At 38.9% G+C, this 23719-nt stretch overlaps 1 protein-coding gene across 2 annotated transcripts in view; it reads right to left on the reverse strand.

Annotated features, from left to right (window-relative positions):
• The window catches only part of LOC109822938 (nodulin homeobox), a 14400-nt gene extending 2578 nt beyond the window's left edge, over window positions 1-11822 (reverse strand). Inside the window, exons 1-14 of one of the 2 annotated variants that reach the window (XM_020389215.1) lie at window positions 11696-11822; window positions 11410-11538; window positions 11186-11341; window positions 8846-8929; window positions 8623-8751; window positions 4971-5195; window positions 3161-3292; window positions 2945-3060; window positions 2722-2851; window positions 2323-2638; window positions 2109-2228; window positions 1953-2022; window positions 452-512; window positions 142-261 (exon numbers count right to left, since the gene is read on the reverse strand). In XM_020389215.1, the coding sequence (XP_020244804.1) occupies window positions 142-261; window positions 452-512; window positions 1953-2022; window positions 2109-2228; window positions 2323-2638; window positions 2722-2851; window positions 2945-3060; window positions 3161-3292; window positions 4971-5195; window positions 8623-8751; window positions 8846-8929; window positions 11186-11341; window positions 11410-11538; window positions 11696-11716 (1809 nt within the window). In that variant the 5' untranslated portion in view covers window positions 11717-11822. Of the gene's footprint in view, window positions 1-141; window positions 262-451; window positions 513-1952; window positions 2023-2108; window positions 2229-2322; window positions 2639-2721; window positions 2881-2944; window positions 3061-3160; window positions 3293-4970; window positions 5196-8622; window positions 8752-8845; window positions 8930-11185; window positions 11342-11409; window positions 11539-11695 lie in introns of both variants that reach the window. The other variant, XM_020389214.1, reaches the window with a different exon arrangement.

Genomic DNA, 23719 nt, shown 5'->3' on the forward strand with positions numbered 1-23719 from the left:
ATTCCAGTTTCAGCATACATTAGGAAGCAAACAGAACTTAAAAACTTCACTGATCATAAGTGAACTCATGATCAAGGTAAGAGGAAGAGGATGATACAATTGATGGTCATCCTGTATTGAGGGTTTAGCTGAGGAACTAACCTGGTCCATTTTGATGTAATCGGGATTTGAAAGTTTACTCCAGTTAGGCAAAGACTGATTTGTAGGGTGCAAATTTTCAATTTTCTTTATTGTAGCTTTAACATCTCTCGCATCAGGTTCCTACACAATGAATCCATTTGCATGAGTTGCATCAATGAGACTATAGCCAGCCTTGGGTTATATAGTTTCAGAGGTCCGAATGAGAAATTCGGATCAGCAAAAAAAAGGAGAAATTGACAAATAATGATCTAGTAGATTCAATATTTTATCATTGCATAACAATGTCATGAATAACAATAGAAGCTTATACCTTAATCAAATTGTCATCAACTTGTGGAGGAATTAACTTCTTTAGTTGCTCAGTGAAAAGTCTGAACATAAATTAATAACCAAAAAATGAATATATCATTCGACAAGAGAAGCAAGTCCATAGAGAAGTTAAAAATATTGAAGAAAGTTGATCAGCTGATACGAGCACAATAATTATTGGAGAAGTAAAATATTATTGTTTTACTCTTCTGAAGGTACTTTCACCTGACACTTACTAATATCAGTACCCATTATGTACTGAAAGGTTGCGTTTGATGTTCTTTGTGAATTTCTATGCTAGTCCTTAAATTGCATCATACAGAAAGAAACAGAACCAGTGATAAAATGATTAAAAAAATATTTGCAAGCAAGCATGCACCTTCTCCTGTACAATTTAGAATAGGAAACATTATTCTAATCAACTTTCAAAAGTGATTTATTGGAGAATCAAAGAAAGAGAAATTGGTGCCCCCCCTTTAATTTTTAAGTAAAACATTTCAGCACTGACAAAGTTTTAAAAGAACACAGAAATATATGACAAGTATACTTACAAACTGCCACAAGATGCCATACAAGCCTAACAAAGAACTAGTTTCAGTTTCAAGAGTTCATTTCTTAAGCACTTGCTACTGTCGGGTGTTTCGCATTTCAATCCTTCACATCTCAATCCAAACAAAAGGATCCTTGCTTGCTTTTCTTTTTATCCTATTTGAGATCCCTCTCAAGTAGTTACCCATATTCTGGTCATTCTGAGCATATATTAACAAGTCAATAGGAATGATTAATATTAAACATTTGAGTTCTTATGCATCCCAAAGTACCAATTGGATTGCTGCCAATTATTTTCTAAGTTAAAGGTGACATACTTGAAAAATTTTCTAAATTCTGATACTTCTGGAAGATAAGTTACTTCAGTTCATTAAAAAAAAGCAAATGAATCAAATATATCAAAATAAATAACCTAACAGTAGCAACAAGGTGAAAGCAGGAAGAATGCCACTCCTTAGGCCATAAGTTCAAAACACAAAATTAAAGAAGTGGTTTCGGAAACAGCTAACGCTAATAATAAGTTATGACAATAGTAGTAACAAAAAAAAAAGCTCGGGACAGATAACCCTGCGAGGAATCAACTAATTTGTGTCATTCTAAACATTTCATGACTAGGCACCACACTATAGTATAAAGTGTAATTGTGTCTTGTCTAATTAGCCTATTGCGAAAATCATAAAAATATATCTTTTTATGGCTGAAACATGTATTGGTCTGTAATGAACACACACTCTGATAGACAATAAAATATCCTACCAAAATCTAATACAAGAATGAGTTGTCCAAAAAATTATTTTCTAAAGCATCTAACAAATGAGTCTTTGACCAGATCTTCAAATTAGAAATGAAATCAGATAAAATATAAGACGTTCTTAGTGCACTTGCAATGGAGACATATAGAAAGAATACAAATGAAAGCAGAATTATCCCAGAAATAGCATGTTGTTAATCACCTTAAGAGATTAACATCTTCATCATTCAGTAAGCTGGGAATCAAAGATGCTGTGTAATCAGCCAAAGAACCTGCATGTTCATGAATACAATTCTAAAGAGTTAAAAAAAAGTAATAAATTACATCACCAGTTCCACAAGCAAAAGGAGAAGTATACTTAGGTTTTCACAAATTGTGGCAGCCTTCTCTTTAAAATTTGATGGATATCTACAGGATTCAGATGCCTCCATGCACAAACACTCAAGAAACTTGTTGAGAAATAAATTCTTCTCTTCCTCTATTTATAGTGAAATAGTTGATTAAAAAATATGGGTAGAATAGTAGGAATAAATAAAAAGGTATTTGCATAAGAATAAAGAAAAAGGCATCACCTTCACAAATGTTAGGAATAAAACAGTGTAGATTTGCTATTATTTTAACCAAATATGAGGCTTTCTGCTGTGCATAAGTAAGTAAGGACATTGCACCATTGAAATTACTGTGGCAGCCAAAATTATTCTCACTTGGAGGAACAGGTGCCGATAAAGCACTGTCACAATCAGGTGAAAGAAATAATAATGCTACACCAGCTGCAGTAAATGGATCATATTCCAAGTTAATATCTTCCTCCATTGGTATATCAGTAGAACACCAACGAGATCGAAATTCTTCATGAGGTATACCCAAAATTTCAATAAGAACCTGAATCTGGAAGGGGGGAAAAGCAAAGATAACATGACACAAAACTGCCATGGCAATACATTGAAATGGGAGTGCAGATTACTACTTACAGCATTTGTCATAAAGAATGATCGGAAATTTGAATCATCAGAGTAGATATCAGCCAGACATAATGAGTTAAGAAGCACAAGACCCGTTGGATGTCGATCAACAGACTTTCCACTCTGCTTCACTACTTTGCTGAATGCAGCATTAAGTAGATCAAGGATCTGTAGCAGTAAGATAATAAATGAATACAGCTATTGCAAGAAACAGAGATATGTGGTTTCCTACACATTAAAGAGGAAACAGACTTGTAGCGCTACAGATTTTGCCAAACGCATGCTCTTTGGGGAACCAGCGACTTCATCGAGGTAAGAAACACTCTCTGCTTCACAAAGCTGCAGCAACTGCAGTAAGAGACACCATCATGTAGCACTGATATCAATCATAACTTGGCTAGGGGTTGTAAAAACAGTTACAAGGACAATATGGTTTCTTTGAACTTACAATTGACAGAACTTTTGATTTCAGCCTGGAAACAGCAGCCACAATACGTAGAGATTCTGTAAAACTAGATGGTGTCTTTAACTTAAGTATAGTGAGACAGAGTGAAAAAATGCCCCCAGTTTTACATAGTTCCTGCAATATGATTAGCTTTGATCAATTTACTAATTAAATACAGGCAAAGTTCTACAAACACTTACAGGTAAATTAGTCTATATATAATGCCAGATTATGTTTCATTTAACAATTCATCTATCATACAGTTTTCCTGAAAAGTATCAGAAGATATTTGTGAGAATGAGTTGCATACCAGATATAGCCAGTGCAATAGTGAAAAGACCAGGGCAGGGTTTCTCTGCCCTCCCCCCTAAAACAATAAGTTTGATGACCGTATATATCTATATCCATACATGCAATATATAGCTGCTATTTTGCTAGACGAATCAGAAGAGGCTTAAATTATGAAAATGGAACTTAATTTGATTTCATTTCAGTCAAATAGGATTCTGATACAAGTCATTCGTCGAATTTCATAATCAAAAGGCCATCAGTTTTAGACAGAAATCATTCAGATTTAAGAACACTTGAGATCGAAATAGATTGTTTTCTGTTGCCTTTAAAAGAAGTTCTTCTCTGAGTGGCATGATGTGAACCTAAAAAGAAGGCTCCTAAAATTCCTAAAGCAATTCTATGTTGTGAACCCTTCGATTGTCTAGACAGATTGCCATGATGTCCAGCAATTAAAGCCATATATAATGTTTATTGTAACATCATAAAGGATATTATCACAGTGTAGTGATGTACATGAGTATGCAGCAACGAACATAAACATGAAGTAGGGGAAATTTGTTTCTGAAGAAGAAAGGGGGAAAAAGACAAACTTGCAAGAAAACATTAAGCAACAAGATCTCCATAACATTTACTAGATAAATTTGCATGTGAGTATGTAGCTACGACCATAAAAAGAACCCTAGTGAAAAATTTAACAAAAAGAGCAAGATAAATTTCACAAGAAAGCAACACGATAGGGATAAAAATTTGCTAAAGCATGGCTTATAGGAATTTGCTAGAAAATAATCCTGATGAAGTTTGATAGAAAACATGTGAATGAAACAGTCTAAACAGAAATTGCATAGAAATCATGATCAGAAGAGCCATAAATCCAAGAATAATGGTCCATAATGGACATACTTTCTTCTTCAACAAAAGTTTCTCATTACTCTATGTTCCTTAGTGTTGGCATGTATATGTCAGAATGAGGTCACTTCTCATAAGAAGTTTCTGATGTATGAGATATTTTATGCCTTGTTAAGGGTTTTATCTCTCCCTTCTCTTCCGTTCTACTTTTTCTTCCTTTTAGGTTTCAACTCTCCATCTTACCCGTCTCCATTTGATTCCTTTCCTTTCTTATCTTCCACGTTCCAAATCACATTTTCTTGAATTTAGTTCAACCAACATTTTGTAGATTCCTATAAAATTGCAGAAAGCAATAGTCTTCATTCTGTGATCAACCAAAGGCAGATTACCCAAGCAAACCCTGAATCAACTAAGCGCCATACTATAATGCATCTCTACACCTTTTCTCAACTGAAAACCTTGTTGTTAACCCTAAACTCTGATTTTATGCTTGTTAAAGTTCCTGATAAAAAAAGAAAAAAAATAAAAGAAAAAGAATAAAAAAAGTTCATCAAAACATCCATTTCTTTATTCAGACCCCACTATGCATCTCCAATAGCATAACATAGAAATGTTCATACAGTAAAAAAGAGTAGAATTGGAAATGGAGGCCAAAAATTATTCCAGATACATGCACCTTATTTTTGAGAAGCCGGTCACGGAACAGTTTTTGCTGGCACAAGGACAACAGGAACTGTAATGAAACTTCACATTGTTGACAAAGAAAATTAGCTGTTGTTTCGGCTGCACGGAGACTGGAACTTTTGCACAGGATGTCCTTATCTAGTCCAGAAAGCTTGACACATAAAAGCCTAATGTCTGCATGCACAGCATCAAAAGCTACATCCATAAATATATCAACCTGAAATGAAAAGGAAATATTGTAAAACCATTTCAAAATACACAAAATGCATGGGAACATGTTGAAATTTAACAGAAATATGGAAGTCGAGAAAAGGTTGAGGTACTGCTTGCAGTTAACAATGTGAGTTCATAAGGAAAAATAATTATATACATGAAAGTGAATAGAGGAAATTGTAGGGCATATTCGAACTATCGAAAATTATTAAAACTAGAACATCAGAATAACTATGCCGATGAAAAAGGAAAACTATAAAAATCACCACATCCTTTGCAAAAGGAGTCAACCGAGAACTCCCCGCATGCATAAGACGTCAACTTTTCCAACATGAAGAACCTGAAATGAAGTACAAACCCAACACACTTGATTTATTCTTACTTTTCAATTCATATAACTTACCTTTATTCTTGAACTGAATATGGCTGAATTCTTTCATCCCTTTCATCCCATAAACAGTGTTAGTTCCTTGTTGGCATTTAAATTTTTATTGTTTGTACATTGAAATGCTCTGTATTATAAAGTGCAAAGCAGCTGTGATAATAACCTTTATGTAATTGCAAATTTGTTCACTTTCTTAGGTGAGAATCACTTGCCTCACGCAACTGCGAATTTGGTTGACTGCTCATCCTACTAGGATAGCAGAACACTAAACTCACACCATATAACATCTTACAGTTTTCACTACACATAACTGTGTAGCAGAGGAATGCTCACCAGTAGTGACCTGACAAATGGCAGGACATATTAACATGTTTTCCTTCTAAATGGAAATTATAATGGCTTACCAGTGTTATCAATGCACGATGCGGTGCGCAAAGTCACTTTACGCACACATGCACAAGGCGCATTATGCATGAGCCCAAGTGAAGCGAGATGCACCATCCAATGTTTGAAAAAGAAGAAGCGCAAGGCGTAGACCCTTCAATGAAGTGAAGCATATACTTCAAAGCACGAGGCGTAAGCCTCATGAGTTTAAGTCTTTTAATTTTAATTTGTAAAAGTATGAACATATAATATATAATATATAGTGGTATAATAAATGAAAAATAGATACATTCAATCCTTAGTTGTAAATAAGAATTAAATATGTAAAGTATAGATGCCCATTATAATGAAGTAAGCTACATGTTTAACTTATATATCTTATTTACACTCACATGGCCATATTAAAGATATATAGGGGCATTTTAATATTAGTCAAAAAGTCCTTTTATATCCTCCTATCTTTGTCTAAAGTGTGCACTTCAAAAGAGAAGTGCTTTATGAAGTGTGAAGTGCACACTTCAGTTATGATTTAAGAGTTGAGGCATAAGATTCGATGAATAAATAGCTTCTTTATAGAGTTTCGAAACATTTCCCCTTCAAAAAGTTCTAAAGCGACTTTTGAAGCGAGTTTCATAAGAGCTTTTTCAAAACATTGGCGCACCCCACATAATTTTTCAAGATAGATAATCAAGCATCAAAGAACATGTTTACAAATTTTCACATAAGTAGGTCTAAATAAATAATATCTACTGTAAAATAACAAAATAAGGGCTTAATTCAAAATGTTAACACCTAATTTAGTAGCAAAGTTCATAATTTTCCAAATCAAAAGTGAAATCTAGACTATTATCGAAGCACAATCAAATAGTAAAAGAGAACAAGTTAGCCTCCTCAATCGGTCTAGTAAAATAGACTAACGAGTTTATTTTTCTTTTCGAGATATAGATTATCATGTATAAAGACTCGATTGAAATGTTAAAAGAACAAAAATAAACAAGCTACGCTCTGCATGCGTGCTCTGTAGGAAGCCCCCTCGTGTGCGAAGCACTTGCGAGACGCAAAAAACGTTGTCACATTAGACACAGGGTGCTTCAACACAGCCCCGCATCCTAGAGCACATGACCCCCCGTGTCTTTGATAGCATTGTGGCTTATATGAGATATTGTGAGTTTAAGCTTAATACCGATATTTTAGCAATGAATTCAATAAATCTAAGTGTAGTACTTGGTGTATTGATTTTTTTTTTCTTTTTTTTGGGAAAAGGAGCGTGTGCAAGTTGTATATTTCAAGAATAGGTCAGATCCAACTGACTGTACTTTATTATTGTACCTTATTTATGTTATCTTATATATATACATATATATAATATTATATTATATTATATTATATTATAGGATAAATAGGGGGAAGTGCGTAATCTTGACGAATTTCTTCTGAGTAAATTCATAAATCATATGTAAGAACCATAGTATTTCCTTATTCATTGGTAAGTCAACTTTGATTTTCTATCAACCATACGACAGTGACACTTGTCTTTTGAGGTAAATTCTGTTCACATACCTATTTCTACCTTTGAGAGCATCAACTTCTTGTGAGCCTCTTTCGTAAGAAACCTTGAGATGTCTTCTAAGCTATACTCTGGCCAATAGCTTTTAGATATTGTTAAAGTTTACTGAACCCCATCTACATTCACACCTCGTTTGGTATGCAGAAGTGAGCGGGAATGGAATGCCCATTTCACTTCTTATTCATGTCTGCCAAATACAACATCTTTGTCGAAGCTAGAGAGCTCGTTCCTACGTTTTGTGAAAATTAACATTCCTAATGAGTTGTTAAGGAATTGTGATTGCCACTTAAGTGGGAATCAAAAAGTTAAGGTAAATTCCAAATATAGCCTGATTGCTCATTAATCATCAATACCAAAAATAAAAAAGATTGTCATTCTTGCTTCATTCTCTAATTGCACCCAAATGTGAGAACGTGAATAAGTGTTTCATTCCCACATTTATTTCATTCAATTTTCGCTTGACTTGAGTCCCGCGTTTGGCATCAAGGGATAAAATGTCATATTGTAATTACGAAAATAACATAGGCAACAGATTACTTAGGTTCTCAAACACACTACTTTATACAACATGCCAAGAAAGGAACCTTCCAGTTCTATAGCACGCTACTTTACGTAACATTTTATTCCCTGATGCCTTGCGAGTTATACATGTAACTCACTCCATGTTTCATGCTCGACTTTTTCCTAGTCAATGATTTTCCTTAGTCACAACCCTGTTGCTTGCTCTAGGAATTCTTTTTCATATAAGCTTCTGAGTCAAATAACATTGCGGACCTTATTCACTAGCCTCAAGCCCTACCGCATCTAGCAATCACAGAACTCCAATAGAATAGAATTCTGCATTACTGGGTAAATCAATAAGCCTTCATCTACAGATTTCTTTTTTATGCAATAAATCAAAATAAAAATTGAAGAAATACAAAACCCGCAGACCTCAAAAGGCATGTACAGTACAACATGTTAAATAATGCATAACCAAACCTTGATTACAAAATGAATCTATGTAATAAAAACACTAAATGCAATAACTATTGATTGCACATAAACACCAAATTCAGATCTTGAGAATAACAAGAGCAGGATGTGTCTACATACCTTAGGATGTGCTAGCAGAACATGTACAAGTTCGTGCCACTGTGATGAAATATAACCTGTTAAAAGATGAAAGGTGCAGGCAACAAGTGCTGAATGCAAAGGAGGCACAGAAGTTCCAAGACCATAGTCCTAAATAAAGTATCCAACAGTTAGACGAACATACCATTTACGCCTATAATGAAACAAGATTTACTAAAACCACAGTGGTCGAAGGTCACTGAACCTGCTCAGTTTGTGCAAGAACAATTAACATGAAGAATACAAGATCAAGCAACTGTTCTGAGACTTTGACGTCATCTAGCAGAATCTACAAGGAGGCAAAAAATTGATTATGGACATTATTTGTTTTTAAAGATGACCTATCGCAAGAAAGTTTGCCCAGTATAAGAACTTCACAAGACTTTTGAATATGTAGATGAATGAATAGACACCAAACAAGTAATATGTGAATTAACTGTTAGAAAAATTTTGTGAGGCATGGCATAATTATAAGCAAAAAAGGAAAGAGGTACTAATCAAACCGCCATGAATGCTTTAAGGAACAAGCATTTGTCACATGCATTTCTACTGATGCAGTCAATTTCTGAACTAATACATGGATACATGTAATTTTTACTCGCATAATTTTGAGCTTCTGAGATCAGTTATTTAAGCAGTCAAAAAATACAACTGTCCATATTCAAAATAATGCAGAAAGTAACAGTTTCACAATACTGTACTACACCATTTTCTAGAACTCAATAACTACTCAAACATGTCCTGTCAGTGTATCTAAGGCAGTGAGTTAATAATGTTGCTGATAACTCAACTAGGCCAATCTTTTATGGATATTATGGTCATGAAAAAGAATGTCCTAATGCTTGGACATTATTATCATCTAACTATCCAGCATGCCAGAGAAACTTTTACAGAGTTACTTACTAATTCATTTACAATTCTTGTTCTGAACAGTGCATTTTCTCTACAACTTGAAATAAGACAAAGGGTGATTTTTCAAATAAACCAATCAAGTAAAACAGTACCGCTAAGGAAATTGCAAAACAGAAACTTCATGCTACAAAAACGGTTCCCTTCCACTTAATTAATAATAAATTTCATCCTATACTACATGACCAAATGAAACAGTCAGATGTATAGGAAAAACTGCACCCTGTACACTATAACCTACAAGCCAGTAAGTGGTAAAGTACCAATCCACTAAATCTACAATATATAAGGTGGACATGGTTATTACCAAAGCAAAATTGTAGATCTGTAGTAGTATATAAATCAGAAGCAAGAGGCATTTCCCAAAGGAATGAATAATTAGTAACTTAACAAATCAGAAATAACTCACATGGGCCTTTGGTTAATTGGAATGTTCAAGTATAATCGCAAAACTCTCCCATTGTAATTTATGGGCGATCATTGGAACTATAAAATTTTGGTGAGAGTGAGAATAATATGGGATAAGTCTGAAAGTCAAGCGAAAAGCTGGAAAACCTATGACTTTTGAAGATGGGTTGCACTTTTACATGATTTGTTAAATAATCTGATTATGAAAAAGTTAAATGATTCTTGCATACCTAGCATAAACTGATAAACATTACTTAATGGTGTTTTAGATAATGCTATTAATAAATAGTTGTTGCGAATAAATCTCTCATCACTTATATTTAGGGTTTTTTTCTTAACTATAAATGTTTGGGTGGCACTAGTATAACACTTTTACTAAGATTATAGTGTTTTAACTAATTCTATAGCACTTTGACTATATTGTAGTTCAAGTGCTATAACTTAAGTTAAATGATATAATTTTAGATGAAGTGCTATAATATTTGATATAGATATAAACCCACAGTAGGAAAAACACTCTACAATGCGATCCAAAATGCTATAACCTTAGATCAAAATCAACACTTCGTACCCTAAAAGCACAGTTACGGACTAAAAAGATTAGGTCCCGTGCACTTTTACATGTAACATTGAGAATATAGAAAGGGTGAAAGTGGCAAAAGTAAGCAAATACGAGTTCAATTTGTATAGCCAAGTTTAAAGAGACAATCAAAAGATCATCAATATTTACATAATATCTGTCATTGTTTCAGCGTTTTTCAATGAAATAAGATCAAACAATGAAGTAAGACTCAATTTTGAGAAGGGAAAAGGAAGATTGACCCAGGTGAGATCTGCAACTACTTAACACTCTAGTAGAGTACCTGAACTTATGGAACAATTATGCTGTAGTTTGGTTCTGAACAAGATTCAAAGTTTCATTCACAACGTTACGAGGAAATTAACAACTAATTGATTGACTTAATGAAAAACTAAATTTTACAAGAAGCAATTGTTAAACACTCGGCAATCTCCAACATGCTTCGCATTGGCAATTAAAGAATACCCGTTTAGCCTCATCCACTCTGCCTTCCCTAACGACTTATGTTGGACTTCCCATGTAACAAAAGTGCCCGTGTGTTAAGTTTGCTTGATATACATAACTAATCCGCATTCCACACTCTTAACCTTTCAAGTAAAATATAAACCTCATGCCAACAAGAAATTAAAGATTTGGCGAGAATGAGACCTGCTCAAGTCTGTTATGGCGAGAAGCCGCATCGCACAACACGTGCAAAAGTCGAACACCACGAAGCAAATGAGCCAACCGTGTTCCAGTATCCGACGACAAAAGCACCGCAATTAGGTGCAAAGGGAGAGAAGCCGCGAGCTTCTCCACATCGACCTGGATCAAACAACAACAAGGTCACGAGGAATCAAATAGAAGCCCCAACTAAGTACCAGCAATCTCACCTGCCTCACTGACCCTCTCCCATTACTGCACTGTATGATGAAACCCTCGGCGTCTTTCAACGACTTAGTGATCTCTTTAGAGGGAACTCCGTTTAAGTGTTCAACTATCGAGATCAAGTCAAAGGGTTGCTGAGATCAAAATAAGATGAATTCCAAAGAAGTTACAAAGCTTATATTGCAGAAATTTGAGCTGAAATGAGCCTTGGCTGGTTGATGAAATTTGAGAGTTGGGTAATTTAGGTCAAAATTGGATCCTGAAGTGATAGAGAGTTGAAGGGGAGCTTACATCTGAGATTTCGCGCGCCATCGCCGGAGATTTCGCCGGAGTTTGCCGATGGAGGAATCGAAGAGATCGGAGACACAGTGTCCGTGCCCTAGAGAGAGAAAACGAGGAAAGAGAGGGAGGGACTGGCTTTTTTTTGCGGGCGGGTGTGCTAACGGGTTCGATTTAAGCCCAAACCCGAAAATGATAGTTTCTAGTGGATTCGGGTTCAATTGGAATAGACCACCATTTTTTTTTTTTTTTGAGTGGGCGGTGTCATTTAGAAGTGGTTATCTTCAAATCATTTGTCATGACCAATATCAATACGCGTCGACTCTGAGTCAATATTTTATTAGAAGGGTTAGAATACTGTTCTTTGGCATCTTGTACTTAGCCTAAGGCCTAACTCCTGTCATCCGGTCTTAATATAGATATAACCAGCATTTACATGACACTACAGTTAAAAAAAAAATTATCTTTGCATAATTGATGTCTTGGCTCAATCATTGCCTGACATCATTTCTCTGCCAAAGCTTGATAATTGATGAAGTCAACAATATGTAGACACTCTATTAAGCCGCTTATTGCATTGTACTTGATGAATTGTTTACTTTTGCGTCACAGCACAAGAAACACTTTCTCAAAAGTATCTAACAAGCTATTTTCATGTATCATTCTAAATAAATATGATGAGAACTCATATTACTTTTTCATAGATCAAGTCTTTGGTTCTACATTAACCCTTTTAACTTTAAATCTTTTATATTGAAATCACTTATTACGGTGCGTTTGGCAATTCATGTAAAATGGGACAAGGTGGGCTTAAAGATTAGTTCTAAATAGAACAAGTTTTCTTATGGACTAGCTCCCCTTAATCCATAACTACATTTGTTTATGATCCAAAATATGAGTTGAAACAAACTAGGCCAAGAATGGCCCAGTTTTAGCCAATAAAAAAATCTCTCTAAATGAACCAAGTCCAAAACTGATCTAATTTTAGAGAGTTAATAAACACTCCCTTAATGTCGGAGAGGCTTCATCTAGGATCCGGCTCCACGCTTCCCGACATGTTTGCTTGTGACGTGTGAACATTTGTTGCTGAGTTATTGGAGCATTGGAACTAGATGAGGTGTTAAGTGAAATCTTTTCTAAGAAGCCTCTCGCTCCCTACATCAATCCCTATGGCTTGATTTGGTAGGGGTTTTAAGGAGGAAAGGTGAGTTAAGGGGAGATGCAATGATGCGGAGGGATTGACATCCCTTTAACCCTATATATTTGGCTGGAGGGGATGGGAGGAGATATGCATACTTTTGTAGTTTATTTTCTCTATCTCATTGAATCCTTCTAATTTTGAGGGATACTTCTCTCTCTAGCTTTTTAGTTCATTATGTGGTATCCCCTCTCTCTCATCCCCTCCTCTCACTCTATCTCTCCCTCTAAAAACTCCCTACTGAAGGTAAATCTAAATTTTGACCCTCCTCTCCCCTCACCTTCCATCCTACCAAACCAAGGCTATATAATCATCATCCTTCGCTCAAACCATATATCTAGATTCTCTTGTCTAAATATTAATGTTAAATATTTGGTTGTATGCAACAACTCCATACTCTTTATTGCAACACCAAGTGTTGATGTGAATTATCAAGTAGGGGCTTATGAGAGAGTTTGTGGAGTGAGTGGGGTTCTCTAACTCCTCCTGATGAATGGTTCTGGCGAAGCTTCTGAAGATCAAACTTGTCGACAATGTCTGCAAGCATCGAGAAGTTTACCCTGCATATCATTTACTCAAGAAGACATGCAGGTCAAACACCAACACGACAGACCGTTGTACTACACAGGGTATATCGGATCTTCCGAAATCAGTCGTGTCCAAGTTGACCCGGGCTCCGCGCTCAGCATCATGCCTTATAGGGTCATGCAGGTCTTAGGAATCCCTATGCACAGGTTGCACACTACCCAAACCACCATCTTCGGGTTCAATGCAAACAGTACTCGACCCTTGGGGAAAATCAAGCTCAGATGCCAGATTGGAGATCTCAAGTCTGAGGTCGCATGCTACATCATAGATGCGGACACGTCCTATAATCTTTTGCTAGGACGACCATGGATACATGCAAACCGCATTGTCCCATCTACCTTGCATCAGGTCATGAAGTACGCCAATGACGAGGGTGAAGTTCGAACCTTGATTGCGGAAAAATACCCTTTCCGAGGAGTGGAGAACTTCCACACTGACTCTGTTTTCTACTTAGAATCTCAAGATGTTGACAGTGGCAATGAAGCAGATGTCGAACCAGATCCTGAGGAAGATTGTCCATGGGAACTGAACTTAGATGTAATGGGTCAGGATGAGAGTAGTAATAATGTACCGAGCGAGGGTGAATGGTGCATTAATGAAGATTTTCTTTTGGAGTACTTGCCTGATGTGTCCTCTAAAAATAAATCAGTAGAGAATGATTCTAATGCAGGTACCAACCCATGGCACACAATGTGCACAGAGGCATCACTTACATTGCCAATCGAATCTTTCTTTGCTTCAGATGAAGAAGCAGAAGATGTACAGAAGGCTTTCTTCAAAGTCCCATCCAAAAGGAAAGGGCAGAAGCCGATCTGTTTTGGTAAAGTCAAACCCGAACAACTCAAACGAGGAAGTTCAGAGGAAGACGACGGAGTTCCCCAATTTCATTACCATGAACCCAATTCTATAGACTTAATGAAACGAATGGGGTATAACTTTAATGAAAAACAGGGTCTGAACTTCGGGAAGGGCAGACGAACCCCAGTCCGAATGTCTCTAGCCCCTGAAGGAAAACCTCAGGATTATTACAATAAAACCGGAAGAGGTTTAGGTTATGTCACAACTCCCTCTGCCTCAGAAAATGAGATCAGTAATTATCTGCGTCAAGATCATTCGTCCGGAACCTCTTCCTGGGAATCCGACGTCAGTGTCGGACCTTTCTTTAAAGGTTTGACTGTGAACATGGTTTCAACTAGTCACCCTGATGAAGATGCAGGGGGTGACGAAGAGTTAATTGAGTCGACTAACGATCCTTGGATCAAACGTCTTAACATCCTGTGGGATATGCGTTTCGAACAACGCGAACCACCCACTGAAGATAAGGTGATCCAGGTCAACATGGGAAATGAGTCTGACCCCAAGCCTATCTTTATAGCTGAAGACCTATCATCATCCGAGAAGGAAGACCTTATATCTCTCATCCGAGAATATATAGATGTCTTCGCTTGGAATTATGAAGATATGCCTGGTCTTGACCCGAAGGTGGCCATGCACCGTCTCAACATCGATCCGGATGTAAAACCCGTTAAACAACAACAACGCAGGTTTCGTCCAGAGATCATGGAATCAATTGAGTCAGAAGTTAAAAAGCTTATAGACTCAGGTTTTGTTAGGGAAGAACAACACCCTGACTGGGTGGCCAACATCGTCCCAGTTCCTAAGAAGAACGGTAAAGTCCGGATATGTATCGATTTCCGCGATCTCAATGCCGCCTGTCCGAAAGATGAATTCCCACTCCCCATCACGGATGTTATGATTGACAACACCTGCGGATATGAAAGGATGTCTTTCATGGACGGATTCTCTGGGTACAATCAGATAAAGATGCACCCGGACGATGAAAAACATACTGCTTTTAGAACACCACTGGGGGTGTATTGCTACACAGTGATGCCCTTCGGCCTGAAAAATGCAGGTGCAACTTATCAACGTGCAATGAACACAATCTTTCACGAACACCTACGAAAGAAGATCGAGTGCTACGTTGATGACATAGCAGTAAAGAGCCAATGTAAAGACGATCATCTTGCAGATCTGAAGACAATGTTCGAAATCATGCGAGCACATCAGCTGAAGATGAACCCGACAAAATCGTTCCTCGGAGTTTCAAGTGGAAAATTCCTGGGATTTATCGTTACTTCCAAGGGAATCTCTCTTGACCCAGAAAAAGTGCGTGCCATCCAAGACATGCCACCTCCGAAGAATCTCAAAGAGCTCAGAGGTTTGCAAGGCAGACTGGCCTACATTCGAAGATTCATATCAAATCTTTCAGGGCGCTGCCAACCTTTCTCTAAGCTCATGAAGAAAGGAATATCCTTTGTTTGGGATGCTGAGTGTCAAAGAGCATTCGAGGAGATTAAAAAATATCTCACTCAACCGCCAGTTCTCGTGGCCCCGATATCAGGAAAACCATTCCTGTTATATGTGAGGGCCATGGATCATTCTCTTGGTGCTTTGTTAGCTCAGAACAATGATCAAGGTCAAGAGCAAGCCATCTATTACCTGAGCAGGACTATGATGGGAGCCGAACATCGGTACAATCCGGTCGAAAAAGAGTGTCTCGCCTTGGTATTCGCAATCCAAAAGATGCGACATTACCTAGTTGGACAGACCATTCAGGTCATCTCTAAGGTAAATCCTTTGAGAGTTCTGATGACAAAACCATCATCTCTAAATTGCCGGCTTGCAAAATGGGCCATTCTCTTGTCGCAATACGACATGCAGTTCATGCCTCAAAAGGCGGTCAAGGGCGAAGCACTGGCAGACTTCTTAGCCGATCATCCAGTATCAGGAGCATCTAAGTTGTACGAGGAATTATCTGACGAGGTTGCTGAAGCTTGCGCTACCCAAGAAGCTACGCAAGTGTGGAAGCTATTCTTCGACGGTGCATCCAGAGCAAATCCTCATGGAGCAATCACTGCGGGAGTAGGAGTAGTGTTAATCTCTCCGAACGGCCACGTAATCCCAAGGGGATTCTCTTTAATCGAACCATGCACCAACAATGTAGCCGAGTATAATGCTCTGCTATTAGGAATGCAATGTGCTGAAGAACTTAATGTTCAGCACCTTGAGGCTTACGGTGATTCTCAGCTCATCGTTAATCAAGTCCGAGGAGAGTACGAAGTACGTCATGAGGATTTGATTCCGTATTACTTCGCGGTGCTAGAGCAAGCTCAAAAGTTTGAAGGCTTCTTTATTGAATATGTGCCAAGAGCTCAGAATGCATATGCTGATGCCTTAGCCTCTTTGGCAACTTCACTAGCCTTGCCACCAGGAGTGGAAGCGACGATCCCGGTCATGGGACGTAAGCTATACTTTTCCAAGATTCCTACAGAGGAAAACTCAGACGAGACGACGTCAGGAGAAGTCTGTACGGCATTTATGGAATTAGAATCTAGAGATTGGCGATTCCCGTACATCGACTATGCCTTATATGGAATTCTACCTGAGGACGCTAAGGAAGCGGCTGCAATCAAACGAAAAGCCCTCCGATTCTATTACGATGCAGTCTCTCAAGTCTTGTATCGTAAATCACATGATGGAGTCTTACTTCGATGCCTTTCTCGGAAGGAAGCGAAAGAAGCCCTCAAGGAAGCTCACGGCGGAATGTGCGGAGCTCATCAACCTGGAGCTAAATTAGGAGATCGACTCCGACGAATCGGCTATTATTGGCCGAGGATGTTTTCAGATGCGGTTGACTACGCTAAACGATGTCACGCATGCCAAATTCATGGAGATTTTATCCACCAAGCACCGGGGAACTTACACCCTACATCGGCGACTTGGCCATTCGAAATGTGGGGCATGGATATCGTCGGACCGATCTCCCCTCCGACGTCCAAAGGACACCGGTTCATTCTAGCCGTGACCGACTATTTCTCCAAGTGGGCGGAGGCAATCCCGTTAAAAGAAGTCAAGACTTCAAACGTGATCAAGTTCATCAAACATCACGTCATCTATCGTTTTGGAGTCCCAAGACGAATAGTTCACGACAACGGGACACAATTCGTCAGCTTTGGGTTTCAGAGATTTTGTGATAAATTCAGAATCCAAAGTGTTGCATCTACGGCGTATTACCCACCAGCAAATGGTCTTGCAGAAGCTTTCAACAAAACCATAGTGAAGCTTCTCAAAAAGTTTGTTTCCAAGAGCCGGCGCGATTGGGATGAAAGACTCGGTGAATGCCTGTGGGCTTACCGCACAACAGTGAGGACCCCTACAAGAGCTACACCATTCTCTTTGGTATATGGCTGCGAGGCTGTACTGCCATTGGAAATTCAGATCCCTTCTCTGAGAGTTGCTATCACAACTGGACTAACAGAAGAAGAAAAACATCAACGACGTCTGCAAGAACTTGAAGCTCTAGATGACAAACGACTTCAAGCGCAGCAACAGATTGAGCTGTATCAAGCCCGTATTTCCAAGGCCTACAACAAAAAGGTCAAGGAACGGATTTTCAAGAAAGGCGATCTAGTTTTGGCCAACAGACGACCCATGGTAATGACCCACAAAACCAAAGGGAAGTTCAATCCCAAATGGGAGGGGCCCTTCGTAATAGAATCAGTCTATTCGAATGGAGCTTATCGTCTCATCAATCAAAAAGGAGATAGGCTCATGATGCCAATCAATTTTTGACCAACTTGAAATATTTGTAAAATATTTATTTGACCTCTGAAAATTCTGAAACTTTGTAAAATATTTTTAATACTAAAAATAAACTGCTTGGAAAAAGAATTTTGCAGATATGTACTCATACTTGTGAAAAATAGTATTTTGTGAAAAAACGCTTAAAAGCACAAGTTTAAAAACGTGTGTGTGATTCCCAATAGCTTCAAGTAAACTCAGTAACTCTTTGCCTACATTCTAGCACTAGAGAGAAAAAACAAAAGAGAGCTAATATCCTCATATAGAGAGCAATATACTTGAGCTTTGATATAGCTTGAATCGGATGAAGCTTTTGATCGAATTTGTCGTTCTTGAAATAACGTTGCTTCATCTCTTGGCCTCCTCCTCCTTTGGATGTCTTCGTTGTAGCATATATTCCATCCATCCTCCATTAATGGCACTAACGAGCTTGACAAATGAGTTTACTACATTTACACTCAATAAGCCATTAGTACCGATAATGGTGGTTGTAAGAATATCATCAAAACATAAGGGCTAACATAGAGTTAGCTCTTAACTTTGTAAAAAGATCAAAAAGAGTTACCACATACAATGTTGCTCCTTTTATAGTGGGTTTAAGGGGCAAGAAGGTAACTTGGGCCAAGTCTAGCTAGGTAGCCGAGTCAGCAAACGTGTACTATATGTCGATTGCTGAATGAGGTGAATCACTTGGTCATTTATTGCGGGAATGACAATAGGTGCTTGGTGCTAACTGGGTCCAATGAGTCATAAAGACTATGGGGGATAGGGTAATGATGATGTTGTCAGGGCAGTTAATGCGAGAGTAGTCGGCTGGTGAGGGGTCCGAGGTAATTGTTGTCTTTGGCCTCCTCAAGTTAAGGGCCGAGAAATACCACCTTTTGACTCGGTTACTCAAGATGTCGGCTGAACAGTGAGTCGATTCGGTCGCTTTTGAAGTTAATTGAGGGGTAAGAAGAGTAGTACCACTTTTTGACTTGGTATGCAAGATGTCAGCCACTCAAGTTGGTCGTGCTAAGGCGGAGGTTATCTTGGTCTTGAATTAGGCGAATTAGGTATAGTGTAAGACATGTGTCATTTTCTCTGTAGAGATTAATATTTAGTTTTTTAGGGGTTATAATAGTTGTCCCATTTCACTTGGATTCAGCATAGGTCAGGTCCGAGTGAAATGAGACTGTGGATTTGATGAGTCACCATGTGCATTAATGAGGGGTGACTGAAAAGTCCTTCGAATGTAACGTGGTTTACGTCAGAGGACATCTATTGGCTGTTGTCGCCTCGCCTTTAGTGCCTGATTGCGGGCTACTTAAGGTAGGCGTTCCTTGCCTTGATTTGGAAGAGGCTATTTTGAATTTTGGAGTTAATCTTAACCATTGGCTTGAAACTGATCTAGTCGTTGGGATGTTGACATCTGTCGATCTAGTTGTCTATAAGTACGGTAGTTATGAGGAGAGATTTGTGTGTTTTCAAAAATCTTCAAATCTTAATCGAAAAAAAGAACTTTGGTCATTCTTCTTCTTCTGGCGATCTTTTAAGAAAATTTCGATGGCATCTTTTGCTCTTAATGCTCATTAGAGTCAGTTGGAGATGATCCACTCAAAGGTAACACTGCTACAATTGAGGTTGTTATACTAGAGGTTTGATATCCCTCAGTCTTACAAGCTGATGGCGCCGACGAAGTCACAAGCAATTTTTGACCATGATGCAAGTCAGGCTCCATTATACATAAAACATCTTGAGTGCAGTTTGTGCCTACCCCTACACCCCTTCCTTCATCATGTCTTTACAGCCTTGAGGTTTCACCGATACAGATGAAACTGAACTCAATCATGACTGTAGTTGGGTTTATGGTCATCTGTCATTAGTTAGGGGTCGAACCTACCTTCAATGTGTTTGCTCATCTGGTCAGCATCAAGGTGCACTAGCACAAGGCCCACTTCTTTTTTTAGGTGTTGGGAAGATTCAAGATTATCGCTAACCCTCATGAATTGAACAAGAACTAGAATGAGAAATTTGTCTGGGTCTCGCCGTCTCGGCGGACAACTCTAACTTGGGTTGTTCAAATTGGCCTAAGATCGTGAGGGAGGCTTTGATGGTGGGGCCTCTGTCGAGTGCGAAGAGGCAAGCGTTGGAGAGGATAAGAGCGTATACCAGCTCCCGCAAGATGAAAAACTCGCTCAATAATTATGTTTTGCTAGTGGTTGGCATTTCTTCTGTGCCGCATATGCCCAAAGACAATGAGAGAGCTTCTGAGGCTTCTGCAGCTAAACTTGTTGGAGCCCAAGAAGAGCTCCCAACAAGGCTGGCGAAACATCCTCGTTAGGATCTGGCCCCTGAGGAGGCTTGCAATGGTTCATGCTTGGGCGGCTGATGTGGCTACTAGTTAGTGGGGCCGTCACCTATGACCAGTCAGGACGAGAAGAGGAGGAAGCTGAGGAAGATTAGCGACTATGAGCCTAGGAGGTCAATTGAGGCAGAGACCAAAGTCATCCATGTTGATGATAGGTCTCCAGTGCGAGAAGAGAGGGTCGACCTTCAGAAGGTCGTGGCCTAGGTCGAGGCTCCAGGGGGAGGCAACATTGTGGCTAAGATAGAGGTCCCAACAGGGGACAAAAGGGCTCCAGATGCCCTACCGAGTTAACCCACCGTCAGGGGAAGGAGCCAGCCGTAGAAGGGGGTGTCTCCCTCTAAGGAGTATGGATGGTCGTATCCTCACCATGTCGACGAGATTGACTCTAAGACATGTGACAATTTGAGGATGCTATTGATAGGATCCCCCAAAGTTGGCCCTCGATATGAGAAAGAGTTGACTCTAGAGAATAGACACCAGCCTACTCGTCATCTTGACATGAGGGCATCGGTGCTTGAGTCTCGGGTTACTCAATCTAAAGCGGTGGAGCAGTTTTGGCTTCCCATGACAAAGAGATTTTGGGGGAAGTCTCAGATGTCAATTTGCATCTAAGCATCAGGAGATACTTAGTTCATGGGTCTCTTATGGAGAAAGAGATATTTGGCCAAATAGAGCAAGTCCGAGCTTCGTACCTTAAGCTTCAAGAGGAGTCGACCACCCAGAAGACCGATCTGGAAAATACCTTTCAGTCACTATTGACCAAGGAGAATGAATTGGTCGATTTCCATAGGGAAATGGAGGTACGAGAGAGCATGATGGATAGCTTAAAGGCCTCAGATAGCCAGAAATCAGCCGATATTAATAAGCTCAAGCACAAACTCTATAAGAGGAAGAAGAGGAAAAAAAATTTATCCGAGGAGGTGTAGTGAGGGAGGCGAGAGAGGGATCATGCTATGGAGCAAGATGAGTCTGACCGCCGCTCTATCTTGCGCCAGAAAGTCGAGCTAGAAGAGGAGTGGTGGACTCACAAGAAACTCCAGGAGGAGAGTACTCAACGTGAGTCATCCCTAATCGAGGCTCAAAGATGTATCGCTCATTTGGATTCCGAGACTCATCGATCAGAAATCATCGAGGGGTACTATCATAGCATCCTCAGAAAGGTGGAGGTGACGATGGCTTGTAAGGCTGGGTATGATTATCTCTGGGCATAACTTCCGACCGAGTTGAAGAGTGGACCCGATCATTTCCACTATCCTTCAAGGGTTGCTAACTATTTCGAACACTCTTAGAGATAAAGAAACACGATGGGGGCTAGATCTCGGCAATAGTGGTGCCAGGAATGAATCAGATGATGAGGACGATGAGGGCTCTCATGAGGAAACTGGGGAAGAGAATCAGGGCTCAGCTAAGGAAGCTGGCGAGGATTTGGCCAAAGATAGCTACGAGCTCGTCGGGGAAGCAGGCGAGTGAGGGACGAGTTGGAGGTCCAGTCGACTACTTCGCCACCTATAACTAATGTATCTTTGCCTCTGACTCTTGGTAGGAGTGCTGATACACCCTAGTTTTTTGATTTAGCCTCCTAGGACTCTTGTACCTTCATAGTATTTTTGCTTGTAAATCAAGTTGTAAATATTTCGAAGGATACAAATAAAGATATTTTGTTTTCTCATGTTCTTTATGTTGGAACTATGCTTTGAGTTCTATGGATCGAGACAACTTGATTTTTTAGTCAAACTATCGAATTAATTTTCTTTGGTCTGGACTATGTATATGCCTTGGGCTTATGAAAAGGATGTCGAGGTCTAGTGCTTGTGTTCTTAATATTAAGCGTCCTGGATTAGAATTGACCCAATCATCAAACTCCAAGCATGCATAAGCTAGGAAGAGTGTTTAAACAGGCACAGCGAACGGTGTCGAACACCAATGATGACTCAACTTGGCAAAAAGTAAGTGTCCTAGTTGTTCGAGTCGTCCTTCTTGGGGCACGACTAACGTAAGGTAAGTGTCCTAGTCATGCGAGTTGCTGGTCCACTGAGTCGGCCGCACATATCTAATGTGTTGGGCACCAGCAGAAGTTTGAATATTTATCCGTTGGTGAGTTCCAAGGAACATTTATGGGGAAAGTGAGTGGTTGCTATTGGAAAGGCCTTTTGACGTCATCGAAGGTTACACGTTGTTGTCGCTTCAACTTTCGAGCAAAACGGCGTGTTGAGTACAAGGCAGCGCTTCGTTTTTCATAAGGCATGTTTGGATTTTGATGTTGATCTCACCTATGTTAGACCCCAGAGGGGGGGTGATTAGGGTCTTATGCTAATCTAATCAGATTTTATGCCAATTAAAATTAATTAACAAGTTATCCTAGCAAGTATGAAATACAATAATATATATGAGCTAGGATGAGCAATATGAACTAAGGGGTATATCCTAGCAATGAGATATATTATGAATTATATGCAAGGATATACAAACTAACACAAGGGTGAAATAAATAATCTACAAAAGTGATAGGACAATATGAAGTGCAAACACAAAGGCAATATAAAATATGAATACAATAATAAGAACGCCAATGCAATCACAAACAAAACGATATGATTACGAAGTTCGGTCTAACCACTTGACCTACGTCTCCGCTCCTCACCTTGAGGAGATTCTTCACTATCACAACCGGGTTTTCTACGCTCACCCGAATAACATTTACACCACTCAATACGGTTTTCTAGTTTACCGAAAACTCTACAACTAACACACTCTTGTAATCCCACTCTACACCCTCTCAAGTGTTGAACTAGACGTGCCTCCCTCAAGTGCTCGGATACAACCTCTCCTTAGGTTCGTCAACCGACGTCACTCCTCTTAGGACGATCCCCGACTCTCGCCACACACTTCTCTCGGTGTACAAGTGTATTACAAAACGAATCTCACAATAAGCACAATACAATAAATGGTTTGTTCTCTAATATGGATGAGAACACAATGAAAGCTCACACTTAATTGTTACAACTCTTACCAACCCAAATATACTATGTATAAAAATACAATAAGCTCATGTGGGTGTGTGTAAACAATGAGTGAAAATAAAATCTAACTCAAATAGCAAACTAGCAATAATAAGAATATGAAAATCAATAATAAAATTGCTAGAAAAATGAGTTAGAAAACTTCTCTATAAACACAAAGAGAGGATGAGAAGATATTGAAGATGAACTCCTCAACAGATGATGCAAGCTCCTCTTTGTAAAATCAAACCCCAAAA

The sequence above is a fragment of the Asparagus officinalis genome, chromosome 8 (genome assembly GCF_001876935.1).
Source record: "Asparagus officinalis chromosome 8, Aspof.V1, whole genome shotgun sequence".
In the NCBI taxonomy this organism is placed as follows: Eukaryota; Viridiplantae; Streptophyta; class Magnoliopsida; order Asparagales; family Asparagaceae; genus Asparagus; species Asparagus officinalis.